General features: G+C 42.9%; 1 protein-coding gene across 1 annotated transcript in view; it reads right to left on the reverse strand.

The window, feature by feature from the left end:
• The window catches only part of Nell1 (neural EGFL like 1), a 990,534-nt gene that overhangs the window by 807,895 nt on the left and 160,086 nt on the right, over positions 1–22,553 (reverse strand). Inside the window, exon 4 of the mRNA XM_004642698.1 lies at positions 16,817–16,987. Within this exon, the coding sequence (XP_004642755.1) occupies positions 16,817–16,987 (171 nt within the window). The remainder of the gene's footprint in view (positions 1–16,816; positions 16,988–22,553) is intronic.

Genomic DNA, 22,553 nt, shown 5'->3' on the forward strand with positions numbered 1-22,553 from the left:
AGACAGAGACACAGAGAGACAGAGACAGAGAGAGATGCTAGGATTACTTCATTTCACCCTACTCTGTGCTACTTACAATGCACCCTGTGATTGACAACACACAGTCACATGCAGGTGCCCTTTGATCTTCCTAACAGCCTTGTATCAATGAGCAGACTAGAAAGAGTGGCTATTACGTACAGATGAGGAGCATGAAGCAAAAGAAAAAGATTTAATGAATGGAACCACCTACAAGGCTACAAGGCTACGAGCAGAGGCCAGAAACCAGGAATACAGATTGTAGGGTGGTTCTTTATTAGTCATCCACTCCAGTATTTGCAGGTACTGAAACTAGCTGATGAATGGCAGGTCTGTGGCACTTGGTATCATAGCAGGGAGACTCAGGGTGCACAGCCTGTGCGATAGCCAGGCATCATGCAAGTGGCCAGAAACCACTCGGTGGAAAAATGGTCACAAGTTGATAGTGGAAACATAATACACAAGATGTGAAAATGAGCAGGAATGAACTGGGCATTCTAGGAACAGCATTATGTAGGCCTGGCAGCTTGGGAGAATGGAGTACATTTAAAGAACTAAAAGAGGGCCTGGGGAGATAGCTCAGCGGAATAAGTACTTGCCTGGCAAGAGCAGGGTCCTGAGTTCAATCCCTGGTAACATAAAAAAAATTAAAAAATAAAGAACTAAAAGAAAATTAGGTAAGGAGAAAAGAAAAATCAGTACAAGGCATAACTGAAGAAGGAAATACAAGCTAGCTTCTACAGACTTTGTGTAAGCTGTGCAATGACTGGCACAGTTAGCCTAAAATTTACAGGATGCCAGTGACTGGATGTAATTATTTGATACGGTGAGAAAGGATGACGGGGGCAGGGGTGCAGTATGAAGCACTATACATCACCCTAATGAGCACCCACAAAATCGGCACAGAATGCAATGGCTGGCCTCACTCCTATGCCCCAACATTAGCTCCTGCAGGCCCCAGGACGCATCTAATTAGGTACCAATAAAAGAAGCAATAAGCACAAATGTCTTCCCAAATGGGGGCCTTCCACTGCCCAGCCTTTTATTTCACTGCCAACCATATTTTAATAAGACTTTGGGACTACAAAGTCACCTTAAAATATGGAGTTTATCACCCTGAAGCAGTGAATATTGAAGTTTCTATGGGAACAATGTAAAGCCACACAGGTAACGCCGGAGAAGAGGCTAACACAACAATTCCACATTTGTAGAAAGGGCCATTAGCCAAGATTTTTTCCAGATTTGTGGGTTGTCTTTTCAGTGTGTTGGTAATTTCTTTTGACATGCAAAAACTTCTCAATAATAGTATATCATACCTGTATCTTGTACAGCAATTAACCACTAGGAAGAATGTATGCCATGTGTTAATTATTGAAACTGTCCTACCAATTTAGTTTGAAACTGTCTCATTGCTATTTGTTTCTCAACAAAATTATGGGGGGAAAAAAGAGGTCCCAGTTGGTAATTCTTTCAAGTACTACCCACGCGATTTGATTTTTGTTCATGAACTCTTTGGTACCCCTATGTCTTCAAGAGTTCTTCCTACTTTCTCTTCTGGGAGATTTAGTGTTTCTATTTTAATGTTTAGATGTTTAAAATGGCTCATCTTCAATCAATCATGATTTAAGATTAGGTCTGTGGCCATCACACATGGCCAATGAGGCACATGCTAGGAATATAAATCATACAAGGACAAAGGGCTCTGTCTCCGTGGTACTTAAACTATGAGCCTCTCAATACTCCAACACCGAGGAATAAGAGAGTCACTGAATCAAAAAACCACACCACAGAATCCTTCTAAAGACCGACAGATCAGCAAAAATTGGAATTTTTAAGAGTAGATCTTAGCCTAACAAGAAAGTGGCCATGTGAAGTGGCCCATGCCCCTACACTCAAAGACTGCCATGTGAAATTTGTCTCTTGGTTTGCTTTCCTCCATGATAAGTGGGACACCTTGAACTTCTGCCATGAGAAGCTGAAAGTATGGTCCTACCCCAATGGAAAAGGAAGAGGAGGAGAAGGAAGAGCAAAAAGAACTAGGGGAGGAGAAAAACCAAGTGCTGAATAGTAGTCAGAGCACCAGTGGTATGCATGTCACTTGTTTCTAAGACAAAAGATATTAATGGAGACATTGCTTTTACAGAACTAAACCTCAGCATTCAGGTTTAGTTGCAGTGTTGACGCTTTGTGATACGTAAGTGGGTTTTCCGTGGCAGTTTGGGCACTCGTCTCTACAAGCTTCACTATTACTCATCTAGAGAAGGCTGCTTCGCTTTCCGGAGTGGATGCAGGTGGAGCAGTGGAAAGAGAAGTGATAGACAATAAGCACTCTGAAAAACAAGAAAGAACAAAAGATGCCTGGACTCTGGCTCTGATGAGACTTACTGTGTACCCAGAAAAACACAATTCTTTTCTTGGCATGGCGAAAGTACCTAAGGATGTATGAACATCCATCCCACAGGGCTGTAGTGAAGATCATGTGAATATAAGAACCATCTCTAAAGAAATATAAAGCACTAATTATTAAGAAACACTGAGTTTCTTCCAGCACAGCATCAGGCCTCTGAGAATAAAATACCAAATAATTCAAGAAACTTGAAGGAGCATTTCCCCAGTCCTTTCCTTCCCTTTCCTTCAGCCAAAGGCCACCCCAGACTTGGAAAGCAGGTATTAGGAAAGTGCAGGAGGGACTAAGCTGCTAAGTGCTTTGCAGTGAATACACCTGATCAATCTCAGCCTGAGGCTATTTACCTCCAATGGAAGCAAAATTCCATGTTCAGTAACACAGGCATTCGGGCTGTCCCTAAGAACCAGCTGCTGACCCCAACTTGAAACCTATAAAGTCACATGCGTGAAATATGCTGTCAGGAGAGTAATAGCCTTCGGCTATAGGATCCAAGGAGTAGGGATTTGACAACACATTCCTGAGGAAGTTAGAGACTGCACCATGTGGGCCTTCCAGGGGAAAAGAAATTATTTCTGCTCTAATTGCCAAAACCTCCAGGTAAGGTCCAGGCTCATGAACTAGCTGGCTCAGTAGCTCTGGAACCTCTGCTGGGAGATGCACTTAACAGAAGCTTACAAAGGTGAGCTGGGGGACAGAAGTCACCTGAAGGTGGGGTGAGGTGAGGGCAGGAGAAAGAGCTCCCACTACTTTCTGCTTCTGAGGCCTCCTTGTTCTCACCCTCCATCCCCAACACACCCTTGAGAAATCATTGAAAACACACTCTATGAATCTATGTCCTGGCACCCAACAATTCTAACTGCTATTATTTATAACATTGGTTTAATTAAAGCTTCTGGGAAATAGATTAATTTTTACAGTGGTGCAGGAAATCAGTTCTTTCCAAAGACAACATCAGCTCCCACTGTCTAGCTGGAAAACGAACGCAGCAGTTGGAAAAAAAATAATTTTAATTCATAAAGTTCTCATGTTTCACCCATTTTTTATTCTCCTATGCTCCTTTGCAACCAGAGAAGCATAAAAGGAACAGTGACAACAAATTCACAAATATATATATTTTTCATAGAGGATTCCATTTCATGTACTGCTCTGGCTTCAATTTCCATTTCCTCTCCTTGCTTTCCTTATGGAGAAATAACCAAGTATATACATCAAAAGCACAAGGTAAAGTTACAGCAATAAACATGTAAGTATCAATTTTTTCTTGAAGAAAACATTTATTCCTCCAACAGCTATTTTTCCCTCATTCACACTCCATAAAGCCGTATTTGTGCAATACAATGACAACACAAGGTGTGGCCAACGGCCTGCAGACGAAATCACTAGGAATTACAAACGTAGCCTTATTTTTCTCTCTGTTCTAACACATCTTGGGCCTCATATCTCTACTAAAATACCTTCTTGCCAATCGACTGATGGTGTTTGCCAACAAATCAGCAAGTAAAGGGGAGATTCTATTGTAGTATTTTTCAAAAATCCTTTTCCCAGCAACTTTAAAAACCCGGAAATGCAGGTGGGAAGGGAGGAAATGAAGCTACTCCTATCACCCACTTCAATTAATCATGCCACCCCCTCCCTCTCTCTTCCATTGAGGCCACAGTTAACCAAAGGCATATTTAAACCCACCAGGGAGCAAGAGAAAAAGATAAAAGTTCTTGAAAAGACGAAATTAGAAATAGGTCAGCTACTGATGTCAACAGAACACAGGGTAAAGTTAAACATAGAATCCACTTAATGAGGTTGAAATAGAGAAGCCCTAGGGTACGCAGCCTAGGTGGAAGTGTGAGGGCCTCTCATCATGAGGCATCCAATACTACAGAGGCAAGGCTGCATTGGCAATTAAACAACCACTCTCGACTCCACCAAAGAATCTACAATTTTGAAAACATCGCAAGAGCTACCCACATCTTCACATTCACTTTCAATATTCAAATCTCTGTGACTCTGCATCATCAAAGGGCTTTTCCCCTTCAGTATTCAGAGAATGTGCTATGTTTTTTTTTTTTCTTTCTTTCTTTCTTTTTTTTTTTTTTCTTTTGCAGAACCGGGGATTGAACTCAGGCCCCTGAGCTTGCCAGGCAAGTTCTTATTCCACTGAGCCATCTCCCCAGCCCCTGTGCTATGTTTTTAAACAGCACAACTATCCATCATCTGCTTGCTATATTACCCTGCTCTACCTTGTAGGTCACCAAGCTACCAAGGCCTCCATGAGCAGGGCAAGCTTCATCCTGCCTCGTGAGCTTCTCACTGCCATATATCTGGCACAGAATACACTGGAAGAAGGAAAGGGTACGGGTACAAGGTGGAGAAAACAAGAGGCTAATATTCCTTAGCACACAAAAAATGCACAGTCAGCCTTCACTCTAAGGAAGGAGGTGAACGATATTAAAGAGCAAGAGCATCAAGGGAAAATATCTTTTGATCTGTGCTTATGAGGACACACTGCCTATCAGCCAACATACAGTTCATACGATTGTAAAGCCGCCCCTGCCCCGTACACCGCACAAGTGGTTCCGCAAAGATGCTCGCCTGGGTTGCTCTCCATGGTCCTGAATGGCAAGATGCACGTCCTGAAGGCCAAAGTTGAAAGGATACTTATAAAGCATCTAGTTCTACCCCTCACTGGATACTGAGAAAGCTAACACCCAGAGAATACACACACACTTCGCTTATAGTCATGCATGTTTAACAATATCTCTCAGCTCAAATTTTCAGGTCAGAATATTTGAGGGCTAAAAGGCCAGATTTTCAAAGCCTAGAAGGAAATTAAAATGCTACTCTGCACACCCATGTGGACTTCAAAAGATCCAGAAAATTATAACCGATGAGCTCCCTTATTTGCTAAAACTTTACACTACCTCCTACAAGACATGATTTAGACTCATGAGCTGGGGGATGAGGTTTTGAACACCCCCTTCACAAGCATAAGGAAGGAATAAAGCCATACCACATTCTCAAAGCACTGCCAGGATCAACAAAAGATTTTTCTCTCCCTAATTTGCCTCCTTTACCTATTTTTAAACGGTTGCCCCTGGTGTGCAGCCAGGCACCACTGCAATACACTACAGACCACGAGACTAAAGTGGATGGCTGGAGAACCTGGACAGGTCTCAGCACTCAGAAAAGCCTCAACGACCTGGTTGGCTTCAAAATCTAGGTGAAAGATAAGGGGTCCACACTGCACCTAAGGTCCTAAATCTATGGAACATAAGCTGCTACTTTCTTTTTTTAAAAAAATTTAGACAGGATCTACAGGGTCTACAGGGTCTCTCAACATAGATTGGACTTGTAGTGATCCTCCTGTTTTCATCCTCCCAAGCAATGGGATTACAGGCACATGCCACCATGCCCAGCCTCAATCGCTGTCTCAGCATGCCCCTGGGGTGGGGCCAGCAAGGCACACTGGACACTGAAGCCCAGCCACTGTGCCCTGCTGAAGTAGGCACTTTAGTCCACTGAGCTATCTGATTGGCCCCTTAAGCCACTACTTTCATAGAGGTTAAAAAATGACTACATTGTATTGGTTTCCAGAAAAATATTTTACAATCTTCTTTGTATGACTGTGCATATCCATAGTACTTAAGGGTGTTATACATGTGTATAGCAGCTTGAAACTTTCAGAAAATTTGATGTGACCCTGTAGCTACATTGCCATAACAACCCTCTGATATAAAAGTAATTATTACTCATTTTAAATGCAAGCATTGTATTGTCCTTAGCACGTGAATGAATGAAACTAAGACACAGACTGCTTTACACAAGCCTACATTATATATAATGCACATTTTTTATGTATTTCATACAAGGTCTCACTACACAGCTTGGACTCATAGTGATCCTCCCAGTTCACCCTCCCCAGCATGGGGATTACAGGCATGTGCCACCATGCCCGGTCTTGACAGCCAGCTTGGAGTGCCCAAGGTGGGGCCAGCACAGCATGTGGTATCAGGGATTGAACCCAGGTCCTTGCACTTGCCTAGGCAGGTGCTTAGACTGCTGAGCTATCTTAATGGCCCTACAATGCACATTTTTTTAAATGGCAACAACGAGACAAAACTTTGGAACTCATTTTAGTCTAGGCTAAGTCACAGAACTCCTGTGTCTGAAACATGGAACACAAAAGTCAGCTCCCCTTCCCTTCCCTCTCCTCCCTCCCCTCCCTTACCCTCTTCCCTTCCCCCTTCCCTTACCTCCCCCTCCCTTCCCTTCTCTTCCCTTCCCTTCCCTCTCCTCCCTCCCTTCTCTTTCCCTTTCCTCTCCTTCCTTTCCTTTTCCTCCACTTCCATCTCCTCCCCCTTCTCTTCCCTCCCCTTCCCTCCCTTCCCTTCTCTTCCTTCCCCTTCCCTCACTTCCCTTCCCCTCTTCCCTCCCTTCCCTCTCTCCTACTCCTTTCTTGCTCTCTCTGCAGGTCTTCCCTCACTGCCAACTTTATACTACTCACCCATCCACAGTCTCATCTCACCAGATTATGCCTGTGACATAAACTATGTTCCAAACCCATCTCTCAAGTCATGTAACTGCAAAGCTGTAAAGCTTCAGACACTGCCATGTGTTTCCATCTAAGATGGTGGGGCCAGGGAGATGGTTCAGTACAATAAGCACTTCCCTGGCAAGTGCAAGGGTCTGAGTTCAATCCCCAGTTCCGCAGGAAAAAAAAAATCCATCTGAGATGGTAAGAAATTGAGCAGCTACTCCACATGCCTAGAAACACTCTTTGCTGTCATTTCCCAGACCTAACTGTCTCCACCAGGAACCCAACAATCCATCATGCACTGCCCCATGACAGTGCTTGTACTACTGCCTGGTGCTGTTACTTAAACATGGGCATGTCCTGCCTTCCTACCTTGCTTATCATCTCTTCCTAGATAGAAGGTCTGGTGCTGCTCTGTAAGCTGGGCTCGAGGCATATGCCAGCTTCCTAATTTCCCTTTAATTAGTTGTGATGATGAGCTGTGGAATTCCTTTCTGTTTCTGAAGTAATATATCAAGCAAAGAGCCAGCAAATTGAAGGCCTGGGCCTGCTCTCTGGGAAACCATGACCTTTGACAGCCATGCCTTCATGGTCTCCTGCCTACCACAGTAATATCTGCATAAAGTCAATGCTGTACATTATATAGATGGTTTAACTACTTAAGAAATATGAGGCTTAATAAGATGATATTTGTAAATACTTCAGGAGTGCTCTGGAAGGAAGATGCCACATCAACATATTTCATTACGAGAAATCTGCATATATAACAGATGCTGATGTCCTGAAAGTACTCTGACAGTATTAGAAACCTCAGCTGACTGCCTTGTTCTGTGATTTATAGTAAGTGCTATTTCTCATTCTGCATTTTCTTCAAGATGATTTGAATGCAAAATTTAGATGACCTGTATGGTCAATAAGTAACAAGTGCTAAAAATAAGATACAACTAAGTTTAAATGTCTAGATGACAATCACTGAGCTAACTTAGGGTCAGGATTGTGGGATGCAAATTGTGTGTGTGTGTGTGTCTGTGTCTGTGTCTGTGTGTGTCTGTGTCTGTGTGAGTTCACATGCACGTATGACATGAATATTTCTACAATGCTAAACAAATAAAATAAGAATCTATAACTCTGCTTAAATATGACCAGCTTGCTTAAGAGACAGTCTCTCTAGTAGTGAGGCATAAGGAGGTTGATTTACAGCATGGTACTGGCAACAAAATAGACCTGAGGATCAATGGAATAGATTAAAGATGCTGAAGCCTCTATGAACTCACTCAGCCACCTTATCTTTGACAAAGGGGCCAAACATACTCACTGGAAGAAAAATAGCCTCTTTAACAAATGGTGCAGGAAAAGGTGGCTCTCTACATGCCAAATGCTAAAACTTGACCCAGGTCTATCACCATGCACTAACCTAAAATCAGAATGGATTAAAGATCTAAACATTATAACAGAAACACTACATCTCCTAGAAGAGAAAGTAGGAGGAAGTCTTGAAGACATAGGGTTAGGCAAAGAGTTCACAAACAAAAATCAAATCGCATGGGAAACACTTGAAAGAATTAACAACTGGGACCTCCTCTTATTGCGAAGTTTTTGCACACTGAAAGAAATTACCAACAAAGTGAAAAGACAACCCACAAATTCGGAAAAATTCTTGACAAATAAGTACTCAGACAAAGGTCTGCTCTTTAGAATTTATAAAGAAATAAGAAACATTAGGGCCCCAAAATTTAAAGACCCAATCCAGAAATGGGCATCTGAGATGAACACACACTTCTCAGAGGATGAAATCAAAGAAGTGATTAAATATATGAAAAAATGCTCCACATCACTAGTCATCTGTGAAATGCAAATTAAAACAACTATGAGATATCATCTCACCCCAGAAAGAATGGCTATCATAAAGAAATCACCCAACAACAAATGTTGGAGAGGCTGTGGGGAAAAAGGAACCCTTCTCCATTGCTGGTGGGAATGTAGACTGGTCGAACTGTTAGAGAACTCAGTGTGGAGATTCCTTAAGAAACTAGGACTGGAAATCCCATTCAAATCAGCTATTCCCCTACTGAAAAATTTTGCGGAGGATCTGAAAACATCATATCATAGTGACATATGTGTACCTATGTTTATAGCAGCACAATTTGTGATAGCCAAACCTTGGAACAATCAAGATGCCCATCACCTGAGGAATGGATGAAAAAGATGTGGTATTTTTATACAATGGAGTATTACTCAGCTATAAAGAATGATAAAATTGAAGCCTTTATATTGAAGTGGATGCCACTTGAAGATATACTCATAAGTGAAATAAACCAGACACACGTGTACATATCATATCGTTTCCCTAGTATAAGAACTCAAAAGAAGAAATACAAATAAAAAGGTATAATACAACTAAAAGGAAAGCAAGACCTTGAGGACTAAATAATTAAGAGAGGGAAAGGAGGAGAGCTAGGAAACATGACAGAGGCAAAGCTATACAGTTATATGTACAAGACTGGTAAAGCAATGATCCTGAGAATCTTTAGAAGATTTTCAAATCTAGCAGTTAATTGGAATGATTCTCAGCCTGACTAACTATATATGCTGACACCTGTGAACTAAGCAACTGCACTGAATATGGCAATGTGTAATAGTAGGTTCATGATTGGAGTACCTGTCATTCTGGTCTTCTGAATACGTGCTGCTTGTTTGACATGCCAGGTGGTGTCGTGCTGTCTCTCGGGTAGATGATTGTTTAAAAAGGAAGGGGGTGGTGAATGAAGGCAGGAGACAGGAAAATCAATGTTGTGGGACTGTACTGCAACAATGCTGCATATGGTTAGATTTCTGGACTTAGGTGTAAACATAAGAATTATATAATTCTTTATTCCTTTTTTAAAAATATATTTTAATTTTTTCAATGTTTTTTCATCATATTCTGTAGGGACTTAAAAGTTTAACACATCAATACTTGATGAAAAATACCTGTTCCATGTTATGCCTAAGATGTTTGATATTCAGACAGACAGTGAGGTTAAGTTCAACAGCCTATGTTGTATGGTAATAACAATAAGCTTCTCTTCTGGAGGGTTAACAACCTAAATTTGCAGACCAAAAAATAGAGAAAAAGTAGGGCTGCAAGGACAGCCAACATTTTGGCCCCAGCCTTCCAAGGTCAATTAAGACCCAGGACATAGGAGAACCTGTACTGTAACATCATGTATCTCAGTTGTGTAACAAATTTTCAGATTAAGGAGATTATGGGGCCAAAGAGGAAAGTGATCGATAATGTTGAGTGTGCCTAAGGAGAGTCACATGGAGATAAAGCATTCTCTTAGGCTTTTACAAGGATCCAGAAACTGAGGTATAGGGTTTCAGGATAAATCCTGAGGGGATTTGACTGACCTTATCAGATCCAAAAGCTACTATTCTTGTTACATAGGTCTTGCTTTATCTTGGTCTTAATCATCCAGCAGAAAAGTATACAAGCAAAGTATAAGAAGTAAAGCCATGTTGTTATGTTGAGCTGTAGGGGACTCAGCTCAACAATTTCTGACATTGCCAGTGAAGTGGAAGACCCAATACTATTATGTACTACTGGACTATGTTAGAATATTTTGCTGAGTTCACACACCAGTAATATTTAAATGACGGAATCTAATAATAAAAGAGGATACTGATGAATGGCCATTTTGTATCTGTGTAGAATAGATATATAGCTAAATTCTCTTAGTTCAATGAATAGAGGGATTTGTTCTAATAGTGTTTGTAAATAGGATATCATGTCTGCATCTTGTACAACAAATAACCCCTGGGAAGACAGTATGCGATGTGTTAACTGTTGAAACTGTCCTACCAATTTGATTTGAAACTGCCTCATTGCTATTTGTTTCTCAATAAAATTATGAGGAAGAAAAGGAAGTTGATTTAGAAAGGGGATGTTCACATCTTGCAGTAAGCTCTGGACACAGGTTGGGGGTGGTACCATTGGAGTGGGACACACCATGAAGTCCAGCTCTTAGCTGCTGAGGCCTCAGCTCCAGCGCCACTTTGGGCACAAGACGCTGGAAGTGAACATTTCCAGATCTCTCCAGAGGTGGGCTGCTCTTATCAGCTGTCAAATCAGACCTTGGTCTGAGTCCAGGCCTTCTCTGATGTCCAGGGAAAAGGATTCATTATGGAGCTAGGGAAGGTTTCATATGAACTGAAAATGATTAGGTGAATAAGCAATGAACTTCTTGGTGCCTCAGTTTTTTTCATTTCTTTATATCCTGCACAGCCTGGCGGAGATGTCCAATAAATTAAATGATGGGCTGAATGAAAATGAAAAGTTGGCAAATAAAGAAAATCCATTTCCCTTGGTGGTGAACAGGGAAGATAGCTTCCCTGAATCCCAGGTGTAGATGGCCTCTGTCCTCTGAATATGGGGACAGGCTGCTCAGTGGTTGAGAATGGAAAATGACAGTGGAAAGAAGTTCAGTTCGAGTCTTATTCTGGGCTTTGTTGGCAACTATTAATTCAAAAGGTATCTAAAGAAAAACCCAAGGCAATGAGATAATCGGCCTGGCCACCAACTGGAGGTTTTCTGTTATATTTCCACTTTGAGCAAATCTGCTACCAGTACACGGGGAACATCTGAGAAGACCCACCTAAACAGCCTAAGCAAGGAAAAAAAGTGTAGCCTGGTAGCAAGCACAAAGTATTGAACTACTAAAATAGCAGGCGCTTTCCTTGGGACAAGTTATGCAATTAGGTCTGAAAAACTCTGTTGCTCATTTCTAACCTTACCAAAAAAAAATCCTGGGAAATCCTGCCAGGCTACAATTCTGCAGAGTGTAGAACTGCCTGGGAAATGTCACCTTCCCGACTGGAGGTGTCTTTATGATCATCCATGGCATCTCTCCTCCAGGAGGGAAGAGTTCCTGGTGTGCTCGTGATTTTGCCTTCAGCACTGCATGCCATTGTCACACCATGTAGGGGGCATGGGAGGGTGGGAAGACTAAGGGCTGGGAGGAAATTCGGCTCAAAGCTCCATTTGGATGCTTATTATGTGATTACAACTTAGGTATGTACTTCTCTGAGTGTAATTATTTACAATCTATGAACTGGGTCTAATAAAACTGTCCCCATGGGGCCATCCTCAGGAACGTGAAGCCTTGCCCAGCACTCCACCTGTAGGACATGTTCAAGAAATGCAGGCCTCTTCTCCCAAGCCAGGGCAACAGATTCACTCAGTAGAAGCCACTGCTTTCCAGACAACACAGGTAAATGGAAGAGCCACAAAGCCTGGAAGTTAAAGGCACTCTTGAGGGAGACAGGTTCGAATCCAAGTGCTGTCACTCATGAGTAGCAGGGCTATCGCTATAGGATGCAATGGTAGGCTTCTTCATTTTAAAAAAGAAAAAATAGATGGGTATAAAATGAGTCAACGCTAATGAGCTAGCACAGCCCGCACTCCACGCGCGTCTTCTCCTCTCCGCTCAGCACCTTACCAGCAGAGCAACTGTGGATAGGAGTCTGAGAAAAACCCGAGCAAATCTCAAAGGATGAGAAGGACCAAGAAATAAGAATCTCCAGGAGGTACAAAGCACATGGCTGAGAGAGTAAAAATAAGCCTTGGTGAAATCCTCTCTCTGTGACAGTAGCTGACATGAGAAGGCGCAGCCCCGTATCTTGATAAATGGGACAGAGCTGCTGCTACTGTAAGGTTGGCCAACGCTGGCTAGGAAGAAACCTGGAAAGAGGCTAAGTTGATTTTGCACACTAGCCTTGCCCTCTCCTTAATCCTTTCTTCTACCTTGCCGCAGCTCTGCCTCAGGTACTTAGTTTCATAACCCAGCCACTCCACTAGCTCCGTCCTCTCCACGTACACCAAGGGCCTTGCGATCAGGCATCAGGTATTGCCTGGCTGAAGGAGAACTTCCTAAGAATGTATGCATGTTAGAATATTATTCAGCTGTAAAAAAATGAAATCCCATCATTTGAGACAATGGGGTGGAACTGGAAGACATCATGTTAAATGAAATAAGCCCACAAAGCAAGAGAAACGCTCAATGTTCCCACTCATTTGGAAACTAAAAATGTTGAACTCATCAGAGAAAAGAGTAGAATAATGGTGAGGATGGGGTGAGAGGGAGAAAACGTTTAGAGTATGGGAATCAAAATGCAGGTGATTAGAAGGAATTAGTTCTAGAGTTCTAAAGTGGAGTTGAGTAACTGTAGTGCATCACCACTTATCACATATTGGAAAATAATTACAATAGTTTAAAGGTTCCTAACATAAAAAAAATGATAAATCCCGGAGAAAATGAAAATACCAATTGCCCTCATTTGATCACTACATATTGTATAGATGCATTAGATTACCACAGTGATCCCATAAGTAGGAACAAATACTATGTGTCAATATGTGTTAATTAAAATTAAAATATAAACATATCAGCAGGGGAGATCAGTGGTCTAAGCATCTGCCTGTAAAGCACAAAGCCAAGGTTCAATCCTCAGTACCTCATGCTGTGCCAGCCCCAGAACACCAGGCACACTGTGCTGGCCACCAAACCCAGGCATGGTGGTGCAGGCCTGTAATCCCCGTGCTGGGGAGGCTGAGACAGAAGGATCAGCAGAGTGGGAGCTGCATAGCAAGCCCCTGTACTGCAGGTAACTCACTACTATTATGGGCCGCTGGACTACATTGGATTATTTCGCTGAATTCATGCACCTACAAGATTTGAATGGCAATGGAACGCCCATCTCTGACAAAACTAAACAAAAATGGGGGCTACAAATGAAAGTCCATTATGTAGTTAAATATATGTCTATACAAGATAGAACAGATATACAGCTACTTTCTCTTAGTTCAATGAGAAGAAAGATTTATACCAATAGTGCTTAGACAATATATCATGTCTGTACCAAATACATAAATAAATACTTTTAAAAATTTAAAAAATATATAAACAGATGCCTTCCTGGTTCCACTGAATTCCATCCAGTTGGTCAGAGACAGACTTGAGTATCCATATTCTTATAAGTTCCTCAGGCAATTCTTAGGTATGGTCATATTTGGGAATCCTGCTTCTAGACTTTTCCTGCACAGAAATCAAAACTTATCTCTCCTAGGGCTCGGTCTTCCAGAGCCTTTTGATTCCCTAACCTATCTAGAAATCTGATTTGTGTTTTAGGTCCTTGAATCATTAATTGGCAATAACTTCATATATTCCCCCACCCCAAGATTTTACACCAAGGACATGTTATGCCATAGGCAAAAAATACCAAGAGAAGTAGAGACGTGAGGAATCCCCTTCACCTATCTTATAGGTGGGTTGCTCCTAAAGCTACAGATTTCTCATCCTCTTCCCATTCTCCCCGTAGAGAGGCCACTGTACCCATGAAGGACTGTGGAGGACCACCTGAGCAGCTCTCCTTGAAAGAAGAGTGGCTGTCTCCATTTTGACTGAGCCTGACCCTATTTCCTATGAACAGAGCTGGCTAGGACTTCTGTTTATCAGTTGGCCTTAGGTAAACGTAGGTCACCTACCTAGCTTAGCTCACAATGATTACCTACTTCCCACAACTCTCAGTCAATCCTCCTCAAGCCACTCCCCCACTGAATAAAAACAGGGTGAGGCCCTGGGTCGCTCTCTTGGCTCCGGAAAGCCATCTTCGTGGCTGGACTTAGAGCCCCTTGACTCCCCGATGATTGAAAATATAATTTAGTGTCTTTATTTTCGCCGTGGGTAGCATTGTAAGTGGTAGATTGGAATCAACTTGATGGGATTCCAATAACGTAACTTTGGGATTATAAATATTGGCTTCTTGGACCTAGACGAGGTCCAGGAAGAGTCTCCTACAAAAGACACACTCTGGATAAAAGTTTGGAGGCACCACAGACACCCAGATTAAATAACACCACCACCACAAACACACAGTGAGCATCGAAGGCCCAGCACCGCCCCATGTATTTTATAAAAAGATCTCCCCCTGCTAAAACAAAGGGGTATTTGCTGATAAGCACATAACTGGGTGACTTCAGCACTTTGTGTCCTGAGAAAAACTAAGAGGGCTACACTGTCACCAGGTGACATATCTAACAGGACCACAGTCTTACCTGTTGCCTACTGTTGACTAAACCATAATTATGTGGGGCATAATTAGTATTAGTAAATTCTGTGATAGCATTCGCATTCCTGTTTTACAAATGAAGAAGCTGAGATACAAGGAAATGAACCTGCCTACGTTTATACAGGCAACAACTGTCTGAGGATGGCAGAAGAAAATATTTCACGGGAACCAAAGACTATACAAGGGCACGAAACTCCAGCTTCACAGAGACAGATCTTGTCTCTCATTCTTTCTCTCTTCCAAAGAGAACAATGTCAAGAAATAGTAAAACTTTTGGGAGAGAGAAGCAAGAAAGGCAAATGTATCGCTAGAAAACAGCAACCAGGACTTTCTAGTTGAGAATTACTGGACTCAAGGGTCTGAGGCCTCCTCCTGGCATTCGGCTTAGGAAGGCAAGCAGTGCCCTTTCTCTGGACAGCCTAGGGATGGGGGGTCATGGGAGCAGGGGTGCTATATAGCAGGTTCCTTCAGTTCTAGGAAACCAGAATTGCCTGTGAGATCAGGAAGGAGGAGCCAAGCACTGGCTTTATGCAGGCTGCCCAGGCCAGATCTTGAGGGTGAAAAGGAGCCAGAAATTTCTCTGAAAACTGTTCAGGTATACACATTTTATCTAGTTGAATCTAGACTGATTTGGAAATCCAAATAGCTTCTTATGTAGATCATATCAAAATGGATTAAGACTCACTTCTACTTGGCAGGACTTCCCTTGACTCTGACACTCGTGTCCTGCCCCTCCAGCTCTGCTAAGAGAGACAGCAGAGCTAGAATGACAAATGCATTGAGAATCTCCTCCTCAGATGCACAGTCTATAAATGACTGATCTTCGAGCACCCCTCTTCTTGATGATTTGAAGGGGACACTGTCCCCCACGTTCCCATTCTGCTCCCTTGGCTCACAACTGAGCCTTGTGTCTGAGCAGTCATTTGGACCTTGATGACATCATTAATAAGAACTAATAATGCATGGACGCTTCCTGGAATGCAAAAAGTAAAATTAAAAACAGTCTCCCTAATTGGACTTGGGTCACTATCCTTAAGGATTTTCAGGAGGTTCTGAGGAGATGCAAACATATCCCTTGGACACCATTATCCAGATGTCCTGCCACAAATGACCCAAGAAAGACCAAAGGTCTTCAGCTGCCAGTGCCAAACAGGGGACCACACCCCCTCCTCACCGCAACACACAACCCCCAGTGGAAACCCCAGGCCTCACAAATCGTCCTGCCACCCTCTAACGAGCTAGCACGCTGACTCGTCCAGAGAGAGCGGAAGGCACCAATCCCAAAAGCCAGAGAACAGCTTCTTTAACAAGATTCTGTTTGAAAAAGATATTTAAGTGACGTTGTGCTTGATGAAGTAAAATAGAATTAGCTGCTTCGGTAGCACCAGCTTCTGAGAGTCACTCTAAGGGAGACCGGCTTATTCCTTCCAAGTGGAACAAATGCAACAACAATATATCACAGTTAACTGTCCTCACCGCTCCACGGAATTTCAGCTGGGGCCCAGAGCACACGGAGGGGCACTTAATATTCCCCAATCTGCAATCAACCTTTTGTACATTTGTTCCTAATCACAGGGTACAGTTTCCCCTTAATGAACTGTTTTCTTACTGTGTTACGGATGGTCATTTCAGCATGCCTAATGGCCCATCTGATAGGTTAAATGACAATCAAGGTCCCTTGGTTTCATTTCCTGGCAAGTCTTGGAGGGGTATGATTTTCCTCCCCTCCCTATTAAAGATGAGAGACAAAGACTTACCGATTGCAGTCCACGTGGAGCAGGAGGTGAGAGGCACTAAGGGACAGGGCGACCTTGTGCCACTGCCCGTCCGCCATCCGGTAGGGGAGCGCCTCCGTCCTGGGCTTCCCACTGTGCATGTAGTGATACCGAATCTCATCCCTCAGGCCACTGCTCTCCAGCTCGAAATAGCTGTAAGCCAAGGAACAGAAGTTGGTTTTATTTTAGTTCCAGGCAACATGGCTATCACCTTACTACTGGGACTCTCTGAATCTAAAATCAGGTAAGCACCACACAAAGAGCCATGACCTGAAATCAACTGTGCACTTGGGACCCAACTCACCTGTTGTTTGAGCCTCTGAAGGGGATGGAGATCAAGGGATCTGCTGTCAGGTGAGGAGTCATGGCTAATTAGCAAAGTTTGGGGCAGCATCTCTCACATACTTAAAAGCTCACATTGGAACCCGCTTCCTATTGTCTAAGAAAGGCCATTCATGAGGGAAGGATTTATTGATGTTTATTGTTAGATCTGCCATCTTAACTTTTTCAGGAGTTGTAAGAAATAAAAGTCACATTAGACATGAGGGATTGAAATACATTCATTACAAGAGCAAAGGAATTAGTTAAATGCTCTTTTCCTGGCTCCCTTCCTTCCTTGGACAAAGAGTTTGAACTGAATAATTGCTAGAAGATGAGAAAGGCAGAAGAGGTTGAAGTAACCCACAAATGAGCCATAATTTCAAGTCATCACACAATGAACTGTGCAGCCAGCTTCTCTTTGCTGAGATTTTTTGCGTTTTCCGAATGCACAAGAATTTTTAGTATTACTACTAGAATCAGAACTTTGGTCCAAAAGTGAAACAAGTGATTTGGGGACATGCTTCAGCAGACCCGGCACTTTCATGGGTTAAGAACAGCATTTTACCTTCTACACCTCTCTTTCTAGATATGTCCCTGTCCCTGGCATCAACATCCAGCCTCACCCAGCTGCCAGGCATTATACTAGCATATCACTCCACTGTCTAATTTATTGCCCATGAAAATCTATATGATTGATACGATTATCCCTTTTTTATTACTTATTTATTGATTGATTGTATTTTAGGGAAGGGTCTACAGGGTGTTCAGGGTCTCACTACTAGACCAGACACATAGTGATCCGCCTGTTTACAGCCTCCCAAGAGCTGGGATTATAAGCATGAGCCACCACACTCAGTCTCAATTGCCCTCTCAGGGGTGGCACGGCAGGCCTGGTGATCAAATCCCAGGCCCCTGCACCTGCTTGCAGGCGCTTTAATCCGCTGAGCTATTTGGCCTTCCCTTAAGATTATCTCTTTTTTAAAGATTAAAAAAATTAACATTCAATGATTAAACAACATACCCAAGACAAGGTTTAAACTCAGATCTCAGTTGGAAAGTCTGTGTACTTTACAGAAGGTGGTATGCTTTCCAAAAGTTTGTGACCAACTCAGAGGACGTGCCCAGGCATGGCAAGGATGACCTCCATGCCATCTGCCTGCAGTGTATCCCTAGGACAACTCAAGAGCTACTTACCTAGACAGGGTGCCATACCATGTCTTGCTCTAGATGGACCTGCTGCTTTGCCCTAATCCACCTGGTGGCGAGATCCTGAGAGCTAGACTGTACCTAATCTAAAATATAAAGCGCATCTTCTATGAGGATGAAATGACTATATCATGAAGCTCGGCCTACACTGTGCATGACGCCCAGACCTCATGGGAGGGAACACATGCATACTGCTTGCTCATCTCTTACAAGGGTTGTTTCCAAGAAAAAAATTCATGGGTAGAAGAGGATTAAGACCAGCCCTTGGCCCACCTCTCTTACACAAGTACAAAGTCCCAGACATACACTGAAGAGGTTATGTACATAGTAGCAGCCAGGACATGGACCAAGGTACATACATATTAGTAATAATTAATGTAACACAATTGTATGAGGTCAGAAAGGAAGAACTTCCTTACAACGTATCTTAAGGAAACTTCAATTTCTCCTAAGTAGCTGAAACAGTGGAAGAATCAATCACGGAAGAATCAATCAGGTGAAAGACAAGACAGTCTTAGAGATTACCTGAACATTTATTAATTCATTCACAATGTCTTTATGAAACACATAATGAAAGAATTTAAACAGTAAAATACACATGTGCTTTGAGACCAGTGAAGAACATATTAAAATGTGTCCCCACCAAAACAGTAGAGAGTGGCCTAAGAGACACAAAGGAGAAGGCAAGGGAAGGTGACCTTAGATGAACGGATGTCACAAGCCAGGCACATGCCACATGCTTTCACAGACCCCATCCCACTGAACTTCTAAATGTACAATAGTATCCTGCTTTATCGATGGGTTCACACAAGATCAGAGATATTAAGAGTTTTGCCCCAAATCCCTCAGCTCGGATAGAGAAAAGCACCATGATCTTAAAACGGAGACTTTAGAAAGATTCAAATGTCACAAGAAATATCTCAGTTACTTTGTGTTGGCCAATTTTTTGAGTCCTGTGGGAGAGGACATGACCTGAAAATAACTCCAATCAATGACAATTAGATATGCTCATAAAGATCAGCTGACGCAATCATTAAGAGGGAGGTAAATATGTTTAACAGGATTTAATCAGCATTCCTGGGGCTATGGCCTCACTGAGCAAGTGCATAATACAGTGTAAATAGATCAGTTAAAGATGACTTTACAAAGCATGGGAGAAAATGATTACCTTGCAGTAATCACGAATGTAGAGCCATGAGAGGAACTTGTGACCTGACGTTCCACACATGAACACTGGTGCCCTGGGGTACGGTCTTGGACAGCGTCATGAAGTGCTGTCTCTCAGACAACTTGGGTGAAATTAAGGACCTTCCCGGCCATGTCTGGTAGGTAACTGGTGAAGTGACATGAGGGAGAGAGAAACTGGAAATGGCTAAGTGACATCGGGACAAAACCATGTCATGAAGGCTGAGAGGGGCATAAGGCGAGGCTATCCAGGCAGTAATTCCAGCAGAAATGAGAGACCTGCCCCTGACAGCAACTGGAGGATAAGCCCAATGGGACGTGGCTACAGTGAGGAAAGGAGGTCGAGCTCGATCTGCAGGAAAGCCCCGTCCCCCACAGTGCGGCCTGCAAACCAGCGTCACCTGTGCAAACTCAGCTTCCTGGGCCCCACCCAAGGTTCGTGAGTTAGAGCCTGCATTTCAACAAGACCCCAGATGATTCATGCGCACATTAACATTTAAGACACGCTGCGGTGGAGTACACCAGGTGCTGCTTTACTTCCCGGCCAGCTGGCGCTAATGAGGGGGCAGAAGTCTGATGCTACAAGCTGGTGACTCGGAGCCACGTGGCACTGGCAGGTGGAGGAAGGAGATTGGAAGTGATCAGTCCACCTTGACAGCTCTCACTCTGCAGGCCTCAAGGGCTCTGGGGTCTTTCTGGAGCCTGGAGAAGGACAGCACAGGTCTCTGCGTGATAACTTGTCGGATCTGTGGGTACCCCTTGTCCCCTTAACCTTGGACCTCAGCCAAGCCTGTGATTCCAAAGAACTGACTGCTGGCTCCCAGGAGCCTGCTGGCCCATGTTGCAATACCTAAACCCAGCAATGACACTCCCTCTTACTAGATTTTTTCTTTTTCTTGCCAAACATTCTTCCTTGGCACGCCTTTTTCCCACCTACACTCTGCACCTGGACACTTCCACATGTTACTTCCTGTGCTTTTAACACAGTCAAATGAATCAATATTCCACTTCCATTCAGCATCTATGAATAAAGGCACGTGTGCAGACGGGGACGAACGCGAAACATGGAGCCATTATCTCCTGCTCTCCCCTGGGCTATGCCCAGGCATGGATGTTCCCATCATTCACACAGACTTCTTCATCAGCCAAAGCCCAAGTCCTTTCACACCAAGTGCTGTGATGGCAAATCCTTCCAAAGGTCTCCAGAGCTGAGCTGTAGAGCCCAACCCTCACTTAAGCATTAGGCAGACCCTACTCCAGAACCTGAGTAACTCCCCAGAGCCCACCTGTGGGCACTGGGGACAATCTCATGACCAGAACTGAGGTTCAGTTTTACAGGACTGGAATCATTTCGGCAGTACATACGCTAAAAACTCTCCTGGGATTATTGCATTCCATGGTATATTTGGAAATAAAATTCAGCAAAGTAACTTCTAAATAATATAGATAGATATACAAATATTTGTCATTTCCTCAAAATTGATACAATATGTCTCATTTTGAGATTATACACATGTGTAGAGATTATGAACTACATATATCTCATGTGAAGACTATACATGGAGCATGACTGGAAAATACTGTCAATGTTTAAAGCCTTTAAAATGTATTAATCAAAGCACACATCACCATTAATCTCCCTCAAAATTCCCCTCTGACCGTGAATACAGGTCTCCAACCATGCCTGCCACTTTCTGAAGCAGCTCTCGACATCCTCTTTCATGAGCATCTTCAGTCGCGCTATCACAGTTGCCCTGGTGTCCTTAACTGACGCAAACCATTCGCCCTGCATGGTCATTTTCACTTTGGGGAAGGGTCCAACAGTGCCAGCTCTGGTGAGGAAGGAGGACGAGCACACAGAGCCACGCTCTCATGAGCCTGCCCTCCTGTCAGATGGCACTAGACTCCAGATAGCAGCATTCGAGCCATTTTTTATCACTTCTCAAAAGGGCTCATGAGAGGCCTTTCAGGCCACTTCATAAAGTGGCAAGCACAGGGAGAAGAGCATGTGCAAAGCAGGGAGAGTGGCTTGGGGGAGGCTGATGGTGACACATCTTTTGCTGTATTAACCTTTTAAAAATTTAAACGTTGACTGTAGTTTTTTTTTCCATTTAAACAAGAAAAAAGATAAAATAACAATGGAACAGTTTCAAAACAGTTTAGTAGGACAGTTATAGTAAGTAATAAATTGCATATTGCTGTCTTTGTAGTAATTTTTCAGAGGACAAGATATAGACATGATATCTTGTCTAAACAATATTAGTACAAACATTTCTTCTCAATGAACTAAGAGAAAGTAGCTGTATATCTATCCTAACTACCTTGCATGTACATATATATATATATATATATATATATATAAACATATATGTTAGAATATCCATGGTTGTTGGAAAATAACAGTTCCATTTTATGTCTAAGATGTTTGATATCCAGACAGATAGTGATTTAAGCTTAACTGCCTCTGTTATGGGATAATAATATCATTAAGCTTCTCTTTCAGATGCTTAACAACTAAAGTTTGCAGACCAAAACTTAGAGAGAGAGATGGGCTAAAAGGACAGCCAACGTTTTGGCCCGAGCCCTTCAAGGTCAGTGAGGACTCAGGACATAGGAGAACCTGTGCTGTGATACCCTGTAACTCAGTGGTGTCCCAAATTTTCTGATCAAGGAGATTATGGGGTCACAGAGGAAAGTGATCACTGTAGTTTTTGATCATACAATATTAAGAGTAGATGTACCACCCAAAGTGCTGAAAAGGGGGCTGGCGAGATAGCTTAATGGACTAAAGTGCCTGCTTAGGCAAGTTTAGGCAAGCGCAGGGACCATGGCTCAATCCCTGGCACCACATGTCATGCCAGCCACACCCCCAGGGCAGGCTGAGAAGGCCATACACACACACACACACACAAAAACAAAAAACACTAAGGTGGTTATTACTGTATGAATGTTTATTTTCTGCATATGAGGATGAAAATGGTACAAGCTAATTTTAACCATTCACCAG

This window comes from Octodon degus, unplaced genomic scaffold (genome assembly GCF_000260255.1).
Source record: "Octodon degus isolate 3935 unplaced genomic scaffold, OctDeg1.0 scaffold00159, whole genome shotgun sequence".
NCBI classification, from domain to species: Eukaryota; Metazoa; Chordata; class Mammalia; order Rodentia; family Octodontidae; genus Octodon; species Octodon degus.